This window comes from Sciurus carolinensis, chromosome 10 (assembly GCF_902686445.1).
Source record: "Sciurus carolinensis chromosome 10, mSciCar1.2, whole genome shotgun sequence".
In the NCBI taxonomy this organism is placed as follows: Eukaryota; Metazoa; Chordata; class Mammalia; order Rodentia; family Sciuridae; genus Sciurus; species Sciurus carolinensis.
The window spans coordinates 111,554,724-111,571,582 of NC_062222.1; the positions used below are offsets into that span (position 1 = coordinate 111,554,724).

Consider the following 16,859-nt stretch of genomic DNA (forward strand, 5'->3'; position numbering starts at 1 on the left):
TGTAAAATGCTTTTTCTGCATCTATTGAGATGATGTGATTCTTGTTTTTAAGTCTATCAATATGATGAATTACATTTATTGATTTTCATATGTTGAACCAACCCTGCATCCTTGGGATGAACCCCACTTGATCATGATGCACTCTTTAAATATGTTTTTATATGCAATTTGACAGAATTTTATTGAGAATTTTTGCATCTATGCTCATCAGGGATATTGGTCTGACCCAGCTATCCCACTCCTTGGTTTATACCCAAAGGACTCAAAATCTGCATATTACAGTGATGCAGCCACATCAATGTTTATAGCAGTTCAATTCACAATAGCTAAACTATGGAACCAGCTTTGGTACCTTTCAACAAATGAATAGATAATGTGGTACACATACACAATGGAATATTACTCAGCTTTAAAGAAGAATGAAATTATGATATATGCTGGTAAATGGATGGAGTTGGAGAATATAATGCTAAGTGAAATAAGCCAATCCCAGAAAACCAAAGGTCAAATGTTTTCTCTGATATGCAGATGCTAATTCACAAAAGGTGTGGGCGGCACTAGGGAAAAACAGAATTTCTTTAGATTATGTAGAGGGCAGTGAAGGGAGGGAAGGGGGTGGGAATAGGAAGGATGGTAGAATGAAAAAGACGTTATTACCTTATGTACATATATGACTGCATGACCGATGTGATCCTATAACACGTACAATCAGAAAAATGAGAAATTATGCTCCATTTATGTATGATTTATCAAAAAGCATAAATGCACACTACTTTCATGAATAACTAAACAAAAAAATATTAGAACAAATAAAAATATTTTTAAAATAAAATGTTAACTAACATCACTGTTTATGATAACCCCAAATTCAAATCTATTCAAATGTCCATCTGCCGTGTAATAGATATGCAATATTTAGTACATGCAAATGCTGGAGTATTATGCAATAATGAGAATGAGGAAATTATGGCCACACATGAGAATTTCAACAACATAAATTTGATTAACACATCAGGCATAAAAGAGAATCTACTGCATCATTTCATTTTAAACATTTTCAAAAATGGGTAATACTAAAAATTAATAATATGACTATGAAATGAACTATTATGCAGCTATTAAAACACCTTAAGACATTAAAATTCTCATAAGTTAAAAAGATAAAGACAATAAGATTTAAAATTCTGCATATAATAAATGACTCCCATTCTGAGAAAACAGGCATGTATAAGTTGCTTATCTCTGTATAAGGAATGAGTGCAGAGGTGTATCTGTCAGGCTCTAGGGAAGAAACATACCATACACTTACACTAGAAAGTAAAAGGAAGAGTTATCTTACAGCGGGATGGAGGCACACAGGAACCACAGGGATCGCCCAGTTGTTCTGAACAAGAAAACTGGGCTAACTCTGCACCTGAAGAGACAAGAGGAAGACCAGGAGAGAGTGGCCTGGAGGGCCCACTTCCAGAGGCGCAGTGACCATGGTATGAGGGACACAGCCTGGCCATCATTTCTCCTGCTGCAGCTCCGCATGGGCCAAACCCAACGAGAAGCGCAGAGCGTCTTCGCTGATGTGATCCATGCAGGTCAGCCCACCAGACAGATCAGGTGCCCAAGGGTGGGGAGAGATGGGGTGGGTCTGTGAGGGTATTCAGGAGTATCTCCCAACGAAGGAAAAACACATATATGGCCACAGCAGCCTGAATCCAGGATTACCTAAAGACATATGGTACTAAAGAGAAGATCTTTATTTTCTTTTGATACCTTTATATTGTCTTAGTGTCACAATAATATGTGCACATTTTTAATTCTGGAAAGTAACTGTGTCCATGTGTGTGAAGATGTGTGGGTGTGTGTATATGCCTGTGAGGGTAAACGTGAGAGTTATCTGTGTGAATGTGTGTGAGACAGAAAGATGGGTGGGGGCAGAGCATGTGAGATGTGATGCTTGTGAGAATGTGTGCAGGCGAAGGTCTGGGTGTGAAGTGATACAGGGTATCTGTGTGTATCTATTTGGGGGAGGCAAGGTTATGAATATATTATGTGTGAGATATGAGAGAGAACTACATGTGAGGGAGTGTGTGAAAGCGTGTGTGAGGTTACACAGGTGGATCTGAGACAGTATCTGTGTTCAGGGTGTGTGTGATTATGTACATAAATGTATTTGTGTGACACATGAGAGTGTGTATGGGAGACGTGTTAGTACCGTGTCTGCACATGGGATGCACAGGTGGACATGAGGTTATAAGGTAAATAAGCATGTGTGTTTGAGGCAAGTGTGTGGAGATGTGTGTATTTGTGTGCACATGAGTGTGCACATGAGGAAATTGAGATGCGTGTGAGAAGGAGGTGAACCAGGAGATCACGTGTATCAGGACATGTGTACATGCTAGTATGTGCACGTGTACATGAGCTCATGTGGGAATGTGCTCGTATAGCTCTATAGCCATGGAAATGAAAACCTCTCCTTCTAAGAAAAAAGAAAATACAGCAAAATATTCATACTAGTCATCTCTAATAGCAAAATAAGATGCAAATTCATTATTTACTTATGTATTTCTTCCTTTGTTTAAAAGACAATGAACACTTTGGTCTGTTTAGTCTTCATTCCAGAAAACATGAAAATACCTTTAGGACCTTTTTGGTAATGTGGAAAAAAAGAAAAACAAATCTTGATTAATAAAATGTTTCTTCTTAGGAATGTGTTTGGAAATTGGGATCTTCTTTTTCAACATATAACCACAGAGTTATCCAAGTCCCTGCTTAGAAGAAAATTTGTCCTTAAGTTTGAGAGCCATCAATATTTATTTTTTTATGTAATTTCATTAATTTCCAGGTGTCCATAATCGAAATTAATTGCTACTTGGTTTGCAAACCAACACCATGTTGGCCTATGCTGTTAGGTTTCTGTTAACTGAGACTTTTTTTTAAAGTCGGTGAAAGAAGTCTTGAATTCTTTCAATTATACTTCATTTTCTCTGCACTGCCTCATTTTGCTAATAATAAAATGAAAATTTTCCTATTCCAAACTACATTTTTTTAAAAACAGAAAAGCTTGTGGCAGTCAATGGTTAAAGCATTTTTCTGTTTTTAATTTATTTCAAGTTTCTCTGTTTTCTTAAAAATGACTTGCTATCACTAAAATCATTTCAATTTATTTTGTATTGTTACCTGTGAGTCCCCTGGTACCTCTGTAACTTGATTTGGTTGCTTGGAGTCATGGGTAACACATTTAATTTTACATAGATAACAGTTTTAAAAAAAGTGATTCTGCAGTCATATCTTTCCTGCTTACATAGCAAGCAGCCTTGGCTATTAAAATGTAAATGGGACCAAACTATCGCAAATGCTATTAAGTATGGCCAAACCCAAGACTTTCAGAGTTGCAGAAAATATGTCACTCAACAGTGAAGGAGTCCTCAGACCCAGGTATATCTTTTATTGTCTATTAATATTTCTCCATTGTTTCAACTGATTTCTTAGTAACACATCTATCAAACAAACTCACCTCAAACACTGTTACTTGGACAATGTTCAGTAAACATTGACAGAAACCCCAGTTTTAAAACCCATGAGCCTTTTCCTAGGGCAAAAAGAAGAGTCACCAGCTTTTACTCAGCCACCATATCAAACCACTGTTGGGGTTCGGTGAACACTTTATTTTCCCACTTGAACTTGAACTCTTCTGCAAGATCACTCCTGCCCATCTTGCGAAGGTGACGAGCCAGGAGGCGAACTTTGTCAGTGGAAGTCGGGAGAGACTTTTTCCAGAAGCAAAGAAGTTCATGGATCTGCTCAGTGAGGTCATCAGGATGCTTGAGTTTGATGAGCTGAACGGTGCTGCAGCGCAGAGGGAGGGACGAGGTAAGGACCTCAGCATTTTCTTCTGAGAGTTCCTCTGCCAGCCAGTGGAGCAAGTTATCCCAAAGGGCCTCTGGGGGCACATAAGGAACACCCAGTGTTAGGAAGCTTGCTGGAGGGATGTGCTAATCCAACCTTCCACACCTGCTCACAGGAATCTACCAGGCCTCTAGTTTGGCTTCTGAGCAGCAGAGAGATGTGGGACCACCCAGGTGGACAGTTGAGAGCTTTTGAATCCCTGTCATTGCTGAGCTCATCTTCTGAGCCTGCCAACTACTGCAAAGGGTTAGAAATGCTCTTCAAATTTTAATGTACCGGAGAACCAGGAGGGCTTGTTAAAACAGTTTTAGGTTTCCAGCCCACACAGGTAATTGGGTAGGACTAGAGTGGAGCAAAACATGGCAGCTTCAAGAGGCTTCTAGAGAATGCTGATGCTGGGGTTCCTAGCCATCCCTAGCCTCGTACTACCGTGTCAAAGGATATGTCATTGGTTCAAAAAGATATTTATCTTTATTAGTATTAATGTGATGAATAAATAATACCAGAAGTTAGCTGGTCCTCACACATATCCATTCGTGCACACACACACACATATAAGTGTACACACAAGTTTCACTACCCAAAAAGCATTCTGTGAAAAGTTTATTACATCAACATTTCCTCTGGACCTCTGGACTATTTAGACTTGCAAACATCTCCTCTGACCATGTCCTGTATTCTAAGCATATCTTTCCCCTAAGCCTGAGACTCCTGTCGGCTTCCTAATCTCATGATTCCATCTGCTGTTGCTATGGTTTTCGTTGCATAATTCAAAGCCATCACTCTAAGTAAATCCCTTGTACCCCACTCACTCTCCCCTTCCACATACAAGCCCTTTATCTTCCCCCTTTCACATACCAGACCTATCTATCCTACATACTTTCTTCCACTCTCAGGCTTACCCCTGCACTGGTTTTCCTGACCTTGTATGAGCAAAGAATTCCATGCCTTCCCCCTATTACTCAATTACTCCTTCCACCTACCTACTCACATAAATGGTGCTCTGATTTTACACTATAAAGCCACTTATTTGTGAAGATTACTTAAAGGAAAGAAGTTAACACATCCTTGTTTCTTTTCAAATAATTATTCTGCTACCAGCGTGCAGTGCATTCATTTAGAGGTTTGTGCTACCTGGATGGGCCTTTCTCCCCCCACCCACACCATCCCCATCTATCTCCTGTCATTGGCCATGACATTGATAATCACTCATGCTACTGACCACATGGTTCCTTAATCTTGTTAACTACAGTGACCTATCCTGTGACTCCAAATTAGAAACTGACTTTCAGAGCTAATCCTCATGTTTCATCATCAGCCAGAATTATCCCTCCTCCATGGCCTCAGCTTCTGGATATGACTACTAGCTCCTAAACTCCCACAGATTCTATTCCTCTGCTCCTGAATAATGTTCTTTGTCCCCATCACTAATAGAGCCATCCCTCCTGTCAATCACCCCTGCAAGTCTTACATACCAGTACGGCTCCTAACAATCAGTTATATACACTAAATATGGTCTTGCATCCAATTTAAAACATGTTGTCCTCCTTAGCTTTGTTGTCATTATTGTCAATTTGTCAACCCTAATCATGTAGGTTGACTCTGTATCGAACTACTCCAGCTACCCAGTTATAAAAATACATTGATTGTGCCTAATAAACTCTATGCTATTTTATTCTATTTGAGCCCTTAGCATTTACAAATTCATTTAAATTTTTTCTAATCACAATTTAAAATTTTCCATAGCAAAGACCAAAATCTTTTCTCCTGTCTTTAAATTCCTGTCTCACTCTCCCATTTCACCCAGTGAAAATCTGTTTTTTTCCCACTTTACACAAAGCCATTCTGCCTGAGTTCTTATAACCTTGTTTTCATTCCCGAAATCCTTTCTTAGAAAATCTCCCTTCTTTGTGTTTGCTGGATTCCATCCCACACTGTTTTTCATCCAATATTTTCCCTTCACTTCTGTCCCTTAATCTCCTCCTCACCCTGGGTCCTTTCATGCTTCTTATAAACATGCTTGGGTCATCTTTTTCCTTATGCTACAAAATCAAGCTACTGTGCTATCTCTTCCCTTTTTATTTTTTGACCATAATAATCTTTTGATGTCTAATGTGCCATGAGGCCTCGAGTTCCTCACCATCTACTAACCACTTACTTGCTTGCTTTAGGGATTCTGTGACCTTTGTAAAAACTACTATTTAAACCTTTTTTCAAACCTTCCTGGAGAATTCTTAATTACTACTTGCAGTCAGTGACCTTGGCCTGCATCTTCTTAGATTTCCACAAAGCATTTAACTTCTTTCCTTGGATTTCATGTTCTCCCAGAATTCTCCCCTTCCTTTTCTTGCCCTTTTGTGACTCGTCCTCCTGGTGCTGCTAAATTACTGCTTCCTACCACAGGCCTCTTCTATTTCTGTCCTTTCCACTCAATGAATCCGTCAATTCTTTCTTATTTAACCACAACCTCTAGGTGAAATACCCCAGATTTGCTATCTCTTCATCTTTGACTTTGTTTTCCTATATCCTAGGATACTATTTACAATATTCATTTTCTCAAAATCTCCATCAGGGTATACCATAGTCACTACAAATGTTATATTTCTAAAATCAAAATCATGAGCTTTGGCCTTTCCTTCTCGCTATCTGATCTTTATTCACTTTATTCACTGTATTAGTGTGACCATTCAGCTTAGGTATAATATGTGACATTACTCAAATTTATTGAATTCTACTTCTTATCCCTTGTACATAATTGCCAGTGGTTCCAACTTTGAACATGTACACCCTTTCTTCTACTCTCTAGCCTTACTGAATCAATCTTAACCATGCCTGTTATCTTCATTGTCCCCCGATGACTTGTTTTGAAGGTTGGTCATCAGTCCGTGACACTAAGTGGGAAATGGTGGAACCTTTGGAAGGTGGGGCCTATGGGAGAACGTTAGGTCACTGGGGCAAACTCTTGAAGTGGATACTGGGATCCTGGCATCTTCTTGTTTCTCTTCTTGCTTCCCAGCTACCATGAGGTGAACAGGCATCTCCCACCATGTCTCCTGCCATGATGTACTCTGCCACCACAAACCTAAAGCAATGGGACCAAGTCGCCATGGGACCACAACCTCTGTAATTTTGAGCCAAAATAAGCCTTTCCCTCTTTTAAGTTGATTAACTCAAGTATTTTGTCACAGAGATGGAATCTGACAACCACAATGCCCTACCTATCTTGGCTGGATGGAGTATCACAGGTACAAGCATTCTAATTCTCATCCTTGCTATCAGTGTGACTCACCTTGTCCTCTGCACAACTTCTGACAACCGTTTTGCATCTAATCTGATCTTGCTAGTCCCCTATTGATCTCTTGAAAGGTCCTCCTAGAGTCTAACCTTCTAAACTTGGCATTTGTACTTTTAATAGTTTTATCCTACTAAAAATATATAACATTATCTACCTAATCTATTTAATTGGTAGCAACCCAGGACTTCCTAGCACACATCAGAAGAATCATTACACTCTTATACTACCCAGAGATTATTGACAGGAGCAGAAATTGTGCTTTTATTTGAACATCGAATTCTTTAAAAGTGAACATTGATAAACTTGCCAAGTTTTCATTTATTAATGTTGTTGTTGTTGTTGTTTTTCTATTTCATTTGCTTTCTCTTTTAAAGCAGCTTTAGTTCAGTGAAGTCTATGCATGTTCTGTTATCCCTAAGGGTAACCTCTGGTTGGGATTCTGGGCCATCCATGAGGACCTAATACAGTAGTCAAAACCCATCCACTGATGTCTTTTGAAGAAAAGTAAGTGATTGCATTTGTAGCTATTAACATCACAAAATGAATTGTTTTAAAGGCTAAAATAGAGTAAAGGTGTCAAATTCTACCCTGAAGTCTGCATCATCATAATACACCATCATGCTTATCTGTGCATAACCCTGTCAATTATGCATAATATAAAATAGAAATATAAACTATGTTTGTTGAGAATTTATACCAATATATACTTCTATTTAAATCTATTTACCACAAATGTTGGTTTGAACTGACCACACTTAAACATTTAAAACTTAATAGTCAACATTTCCCAATAAACCGTAGCTGTCTATTTACCAAACTAAGAACTTGTTTGTTAGTTATCTGAGTAAAACACTACTTATTAAGATTTATTAATATAAAGATATTAAAAAATAAAGATATTAAAATTTATAAAATATAAATCTTTTATAGATTTCAGAACAAATTTCATTATATGCATATTTGAGAATGATATTTTGGTTTATATGTGCATGACTTTGCTAGAAAAATCCATTTATTAGACTTGATAAACTTAATGATTAAATGAAAAGTCACTTTCTCCATTCTTTTTTATAGAAGGATTCACACATACATAAAATATGAGAGGAGAAAGAACAGTATGAGTACAGAGCAAATGTTACTTACCTAGAGGATCTTTAGAAATTCTCTTGGTGCTCTGCGGACGGTTGATTAATTTTTCATGCTATTGGGAATAAGCAGAAGAAATTATTTATTGGTAAATAAGCTACAAATAAAACCCTATATGAACCTCACCCCTATTTAGAAGAAGCACTGAATTGTATGCCTTGCAAAATTAGATCTGGTATTTGTGTATGCATGTTCAGCAATTATTTTCCTAAGATAAGGCAAAGTAAAGCAACCCAATTTAAATTTAAGAATATTATACATTTAAATATTATTATAACACACGAACTCAGAACAAACATTTCCCAACTAAAACTCAAAAATATTAAAGTCAACTAATGCAGAGCAAACTATCTCTATACCATAAACACTGTTTTTGTAAAATCCTTGAGGGGCTGGTACTATGCTTCAACACACAGCACAGGCACCTAATAGATACTTAAACAATAGTTTGTGTGGATCAACAGGTGAATGATGCATATACAAGATGCTAAAAACAATCAAGGCGTTGAACTTATATTATTCTAAAACAAACTTTTTAAAAAAAATAATCACATATATAATTGTTTCTTTTCTCCACTACCTTCAGAACAGTTTGTTCTCATTTAATGAGGGATGGTGGAAATAGCACAAGAGATAAGGTAAAAACATCTGGGTCTGGATACCAGTTTAGTGACTGAGAGCAGTGTTACTATGGAACATTTACTTATCTCTTAATCTCTCTGAAATGTTCATTATAAAAAATTGCATGCAAATGTTCATAGCAGCTCTATTTGTAATAGCCAAATCTAGAAACAGCTAAAAATGTTGTTTAATAATACATCCAAACTCGGGGATACTACTCAGTTATTGAAAGGACAAATCATGGATACATGCAATAGCTTCTAACTACAGTTTTCAAGAGCCACTAGGTATTATGACAAGTACAAAATTCAAGTCTCAGAAGTTTGCACATTCTGATTTCACTTATTATATTCTTGAAATTATGGAATTTTAAAGATGTAGAACAGCTCATTAGAGATTGCTGGCACTTACTGATCTAGAAACATGATGAGAAAGAGGTAACACCATCATTGTGGTGATGGGCCAGTCCTGTGTTTTGAATGTGGTGGTGGGTACATGAATCTATACATGTGGTAAAATTGTAAAGATACACACTTTGTATCACAGTGTATCACTGTCAACCTCCTGGTTTTGATGTTATAGTATTGTTATGTAAGATGTAACTACTGAGGAAAACTGGGCAAAAAATACTGTCTTTTGCAACTTCCTATGAACCTATAATTATTTCAATTTTTTCAGTGCTGGGGATCAGACCCAGGGACTCATGCATGCGAAGCATGTGTTCTACCACTGAGCTGCACAACCAGTCCCAGAATATTTTTTAAAAGCCTACTTCAAAGCTGTGATACAAGAATGATGTAAGTACTGTATGTTAGTATGTATCACACTGCTTCCTATTGGGAACTCAGTACAAGTGCGTTGAATCTGAATTTCATCTTTTGTAGGCATTACATGATCATGGAAGCATATAAAACTTCCATTAAGAAGTTTTAATGGGATGGAATTAAGAAGAAGTGGAAGTTCAAATATTCTATAGCAGCATTACAAAATAAATACATTTTTGAGGCATCAATGATGTGCCTCAAAATTGAAAGATGAGTATCAATTTGAACAGTACAGCAGATTCTTCATTCCTTCAAAAGGCATATCACCTGGACTGAGCCTTGGGCAAGAGATACAGTCAGGTTTTTATCTTTTCTTTATATCAATTGTTTCTTCCCTGAGTCCTTCTTTGTTCACAGATGTCTCAGAGCATCTTAATGCATTGAGAGTGGTTCTAGTGTTTACTACATGACTTATTCTTCTCACCCGTGAAAATGAAGGTCAAGCACTTCATCTCACATACAGTCACAGAGGGAATGAATTGTGGCAGCAGAGCTTCTTTTAAATGTCCAGGCATTGGGGGTTTTCAAGGTCACCTTCCCTTATATCTTCCCTTCTACTTTCTTCCCTTCCAGTCCTTTCTTTGCATGATTTTCTCTGTGCACAATTTTTGTTTGTGTACTAATTTTGCTTTGCACATTGCTCCTGGAAGCTCACTGTTGCCCAGGGTCAACCAAGTCAAACAGGAAGCTTCTGCTTGTCCTTCCAGAGTCTGCCCTCCCCCATGTGCCCAGTGTCCTCACATGGCTTTCTGAGTGCCTTCCTCAGCAGGACCAGTCTAATGTTTCCCCACTTCCCCTCTCCCCTTCTTCTAATTAGAAGGCCCATTCTGTTACCTCTACTATTTGCTAAAGAAAACTTCATTATTCTTCTCACGCAACATGTTTTTATGTTAATATTGTACATTTTAACTTGCACAATACGATTTCTTCAATGCCGCTTTTAACATGTTATCGCACAAGGAGATGGATCGTTGGGCAAATCAAAATGTGGCTTTCAAGCTCTCTGTAAACTGCGTCCTCAATCCATCTCCCTTATAAAGGGGGATACTGGGGATAATTTCTCCCTCACTATAAACTCTCAAGGAAATCTATAAATAATAAAACTGTAAGTAATCCAGATGTTTGTAGATGTGTCGTGTTGCTTCCCTTGTCTACTTGGAAGTACTGAAACCAAAGCAACCACTCACACTGGAAGCGGGTGTTATGAGTGCCAAGAGCTTTACAGCTGCTGCTGTGAGGATTCCTTCAATTACTCACTATTCTTTACATGCTGCCCAAATATAATCCTCCTACTGGATTCTTAAAACTACATAGATAACTTTATAGTTGGACTCACTAGTGTGACAATTTTTTCTACGAACTGCCCTGGGCATATCTAGCATTTTTCTAGGTAAGGTCCCAATGACCCTGCTGAAAATTGTCTGTCAAGTCATATGTCATATGCCTGGATATTTCTTTTTTTGTGTGGTGCTGGGGATCGAACCCAGGACCTTGCGCACGCAAGGCAAGCACTCTACCAACTGAGCTATCTCCCCAGCCCCATGCCTGGATATTTCTGAGACTCAGCTTAATTTCATAATCCAGCTTGCACCTCAGCATCCATACAAAAACCTTCTAGACTGGGTATTTCTTTAAATGCTTATCAAGCATATATGATACTCCCAAAATTGATCCTGCTTCAGAGGTTTTAAAAAATTTCTTTCTTCTTGGTTATCTCATTTGCCTTTCATATACACAGAGTATGGAAGAGTGCACTTCCTGTTTTCCTCTGTGATGGCTGAAACTGTTACAGCTCAAGAGTGCTAGGTCTCCTTTGAGACCCCAAGGAAATGTAGAAAGAAGCTGCTGGGAGCCCAGGTGTGATGGAGCAAAGCTGATCATTCCCCAGTGCCACTCTGCTTGACCACGTGAGCGCTCAGGTCAGACCAAGTTCAAACCACACTTTGTCAGTTGCTGTTTTCTGATTGAACCCATGACTCAGTCTCCTGAATTTTAAAACAATTATCATCATATTACATATTCCCTAGGTTTGTGAGCATTAGATGAAAGAAAATATGTAATTCATGATCTGTTTTCCCCATTGATGGGCACATGTTGCTCAGTGTTTGTGGTAATGCTGGCGTGAACAAACCTACTGTGGTTCCAGTCAGGTAAAGGTGCGGCCTTTACAGTTCTGTAGAGAACATAATATTTGGCAGTGGTAGTAAATGACTACATTACTAGTTTGTTTATTTACTATATGATATAGTACTTTTAAAATTTTAATTGATTCATGATATTTGTACATATTTATGGGGTACAGTATGATAATTTGACACATGTAATGTGTAATGATCAAATGAGTGTAACATCTCCTTTAACACTTATCATTTCTATGTGTTGGGAACCTTCTACTCTTCTAGTTATTGTGAAACATAATAAATTGCTGCAGACTAGAGTTACCCTACTATTTTATAGAACACTAGAACCAATTCTTTTTATCTAATTATTTTAGCACCCATTATCGGAAGGGGTGGGAGCAAGAGAAATTGTAATACACTTTCAAGGAAACAACTTAATTCAGTTCTTGGCACATGTATATTTAATAAAAGTCATCTAATTGTTAATCACACAAGTTTTGCTGGAACTACAGTGTCATATTTACAGGCAGAGAGGCTTTCTCTAACCCTAAAATTCCAGTATGTAGATGGGCCAAAGATCCATCTGTAACTAAAGGTACTCTTGTAAGTACAGCCTCATGTAGAGCAAGGCAGAACCAAAGTGTCCCCACGACATCACAGCACTGGAGACAGTTCCGTCACTGAGGTCTCACAGCAGTCCTGGGCTCAGCCTTTGCTGACCGTCTCGTCCCTGGTTTGGCCTGGAAAAAGCTCAGTGTTTCAGTTGTGACTGGGACTCACCCTCATTGTAATGTGCTTTCAGGAGCTTAGGGTGGTGCTGGCATGATCCAAGCTAACATCACCACAGAAACACGCCGGTGAAAACAAGAGTGAGAAACAATGCAGTGGAAGCAAGTGCCGTTACAGGTCTGGCTTCAGGGCTGATTTGCTCGGTGATCTCATATCACCACAGCACCCTCCCAACCTGAATGAGGCATTGTGGGTCAGAGTAGGGGGCGCAACGAAGATGATGTGCTGGCAGATCTCCAAGGATCACCACCACCACGACCAATGAAATCTATCAATGTCTAAAGCTGGAGAGGGGGAAGGTCAAGGAAATTATAAATCCTTCCCACTATTTCACACACATTGTGAGGTGGTAAGTAGAAAGAATGAGGTGAAATGCTATCTTTGATTCCAGACGAAAATTGTACCATGGATTGGTCACTAATTTCAAGGTCATACCCAACAGCACTCTTGACACTTGGAAGAAATAATATAATGGTAAATATAATATAATGGTAAAAATAATATAATGGTAAAAATAATATAATGGTAAAGTTTGTCCTCTACTTTCTACTGCCTTCCTGTTCTTGAGGTCTCTACTGCAGAAAAGTCTTTGTGTTCAGGGATATAGTAAGGACTTTCTGATATTTTTAACACCATGTAGCATGGATGCCACATGGTATTACAACTAAATAATAGCTTTATACAACCAGCAACAACAAAAACTACCAGGCCGCTATTGTTATTTTTATCATTTACCTTGGGACACATACACCTGATCTTTTCACAGGTCATTATTATATCATCAAAGCTACCCACACCCCTCCCATCCCACACATGTATCATAAATTTTTCTGGTAAACAGGTTCTTTATTTGTAATTAGAAGACATACAAGTAAAAGTGATAGGATCAACAGTAGGTGGAGAAATTACACATAATCATTATCTTTCTGTGTATCTTGAATGTGGACTTTTAGAAGGAGCATTTAAGGTGTGATCAGTAAGTCCTGGCTTACTCTAGTCTGTATTTATATTGCATAGAGGCCTGTTTAACTAAGTAATAGTCACCATGTGCTTAACTCGGGTGCATTTTTTACATCATAATCATAAACTATATTCTCAGTTTTATAATATGTGGCTCACATAGAATTCTTAATGGCTCTGAATTATAAACAAGCTAGATAGAATATTGATCAAAGAAATAATGTGGTACAAAAGTTAACGGTAGCATGAATTGTGCTACAGTTAGGGTTTCAACATAACAACCACCAATCAAATGAATGTTTATCTCAGTACTGAGTGAGGACACATGTGTGTGATTACATTATTTCATTTAAAGTCAAGGGTTTGATGTAGTATCATCCCTGTTGTGCTGATGTAACTTCTCCAAGGTGACATGGCTCATTTATAGCAAAACCCAGGTCTGTCTAAGGCCTGAACTTAATAAACAATACTTGGTAGTCATGTGTGTCTGTGTGTGTTTGTGTGTGTGTGTCCATAGTAGTTATGCCTAGTTTACAAACGAGGGAAGAAATTTAGAGAGAGAAAATAATTCAACCAAAAATATGCATTCAAAGTGATGCATATTACATTTAAAGTACTGTCTGTACTTGTCCAGAATCCTTATCTGAACTTAAGTTAAAACTCATATCTGAGATGGTATAACATGGAACCTTCCATTCAGCCATTCCACCTCCTCCTCCACAGTATGCTCACCATTTTCATGTGTCAGTTTTCCTTCTCTGGTTTTGGAGGAAGGATTAGATGAAAATAAAGGGCTTAACTTCTACTCAGACTACTCACTAAACTGTGACCTTGAGCAAAGTATGCTCTTTGTTCCTCAGTTTTCTTATTTTAAAAAAATGAGGATAATAGTACCTGCTTCATAGTCACTAAGATGAGGTATTGAGTTATATCATGTAACTTCAAGCAGACCATCATATGAAATAAGTGCTCAAGGTATTACCAATTATTGCTCCATATGTTTCCTTTAAAATTACTAGTTCTTGCCTACATTAATAGTTTTAAAAGAAAACCTCATATTTTTACCACAAATGGGAAAATTTTCACTTATATAAATTTAAGAAAATACTAAACATAAGTACATTTAAAGCAAAAAAAAAAAAAAGTTAATAAGTTCTTCTGTCAGCCAAGATTTTTGAAACTTCAGAAGGATTCTGTTAAAAAAGGAGTTTTGCAAGTGTTAGATACAAAAATACATTAACACCAACCTGAGATCTGCTCAGAAGATCAGAGAAAGTATTAAAAAGAGAACAAGTGTCTCATCATGTGAATTCATTTTTATTTAAAGATAATATATGTATTGTCCTCAAAAAAACAAATAAGTAAAGCACACGCAACTTCAAAATTTAGGGAAGAGCACTCTAACTGAGCATCTCCTATTTTCTGAGAATAATACTTTTCCATGCAAACACAAATAGAAAACATCTTTGCCCTTCAAAACTCTAGCGACAGAATTTTAAGGGCATCTGAGTGGTAAGTCATCAACAGCAATGGACCCAAACTCATAACCTAAGCCAGAGAAAGTAGGCCCTTCCCTGCTCCAGGGATGACTGTGGCCTCTGCTCTGGCAATAAAGTAAGAGCTGATGTCCCCAGATGAACAGGACAGGAAAATGTATCAGGCTGTTCCTAAACAGCTAAACCTTCAAACCAAACTGACTGAAGAAGCCTGCTTCTGACTCAAGAGCTGAAAAATTCCAGGTAAACAGAGAAACCACCATCCAAGGCTCCATTCCAAACCTTTGTTTCAATAAAAGGTACAACCACCCTTCCCAACCGGTTCTTTGAAAGATTTCAATTTTCCAAACACCCTCAAGGGGCAAAGGATGCGAGAGGCAACATGACATAGTGGTAAATGTGTCAGGCCTCAAGTAAGCAAGGATCTGGCTTGCGCAAAGCACAGAAGGAGACGGTAAGCATAAAAGGAATGGCTTCACAGTCCGCCTCCGCTCCTGTGAGGTATGCAAGCTGAGGCAAGCCATCTAGACTCTTCTGGAACTCTAACTGGGAAGCAGAAAAGATGGCTTCTACTTGTGCAGTGTGCATGGAGATAGACGGAAATAATGTCTGCAAAGGACATGGCCCACATCAAGAATTCAACAAAGGGTGGCAGAGACATGCAAACCCAATGTAATGTCCAGATTTTATAGGGACTTGGCTTTGGAATAAGTCAACCAAAAAAAAGAAAGAAATTGAGTCAGTGGTTGAATACAGAAAATGGGCCACATAGTAGATGATGTTAAAAAGTGATCACTGAATTTTTTTTGAGTATATCAATGAGATCGTGGTCATTTTTTCATTGTTCTTACCCCTTAGAAATGTATTCTGAAGTATTTACAAATAAACAGATATATCTGTGATTTGCTTTAAAATACTACAACATAAAGAAACAAGGCAGAAAATGATGGGAGATGGGTCCGTGTGGGTTCATTGCGTATTTACTCTATTTTTGTGTATATTGAAGTATTTACACACACACACACACACACACACACACACACACACACACACTTTTAAATGAATAAATTAAAAGACATCAGCATTAGCCAGTATCCTGTTGTTTTCATTATGGACATTCTTACAATCACACGGTCAGTGTAGAACTTCCTGGAGGCCAGTCAGAGATGCTTGACCCTCACAATGAAAGGAAGTGCTTCTGCACAGAGAAAGGATTACTGAGGAACAAAGTAAGAACAAAGTTCAGAGCAAGAAGTTCCAACCTGGGGTGGTCTCCTTGGAAATAGACCTAATGACTACACTTGGGAAGTAAATGTAGATCCATATCTCTGTTTAACTCAGATATTTCTTTTTTTTAAATATGCACCCATACAGCCAATTTTATGTTTTATGTTATTTTTTCATTTGCTTGGTTCTTAGAAAATCACTCCTTTTAAGGCTTCAGGCTGATTATGGTTTTGCCAAGAGGAAGAAATTCATTAATACCTCTCAGTCCTTGATGAGTTCAGTCACAAAAGGAGACAGCTTTAGGGCCCTGGTCACCAGATGGATAAATTCAGGAAAACCCAAAGAATCTCAGGAACTGGGACAGACAGAAGAAGGTACATCCAGCAATGGTAACACACACAAAGTGAGCAAGAATCTGGATGATTCAGAAGATACATGTTGAACATATATGAAGGCCAGGAAAGAAATCAGATTTCTAAGC

General features: G+C 38.0%; 1 protein-coding gene across 1 annotated transcript in view; it reads right to left on the reverse strand.

Annotated features, from left to right (window-relative positions):
• Positions 1-3,432: 3,432 nt before the first annotated feature.
• Dthd1 (death domain containing 1) overlaps positions 3,433-16,859 on the reverse strand; it is a 62,322-nt gene continuing 48,895 nt past the window's right edge. The window contains exons 9-10 of the mRNA XM_047567102.1: positions 8,339-8,396; positions 3,433-3,934 (exon numbers count right to left, since the gene is read on the reverse strand). Of these exons, the coding sequence (XP_047423058.1) occupies positions 3,612-3,934; positions 8,339-8,396 (381 nt within the window). The 3' untranslated portion in view covers positions 3,433-3,611. The remainder of the gene's footprint in view (positions 3,935-8,338; positions 8,397-16,859) is intronic.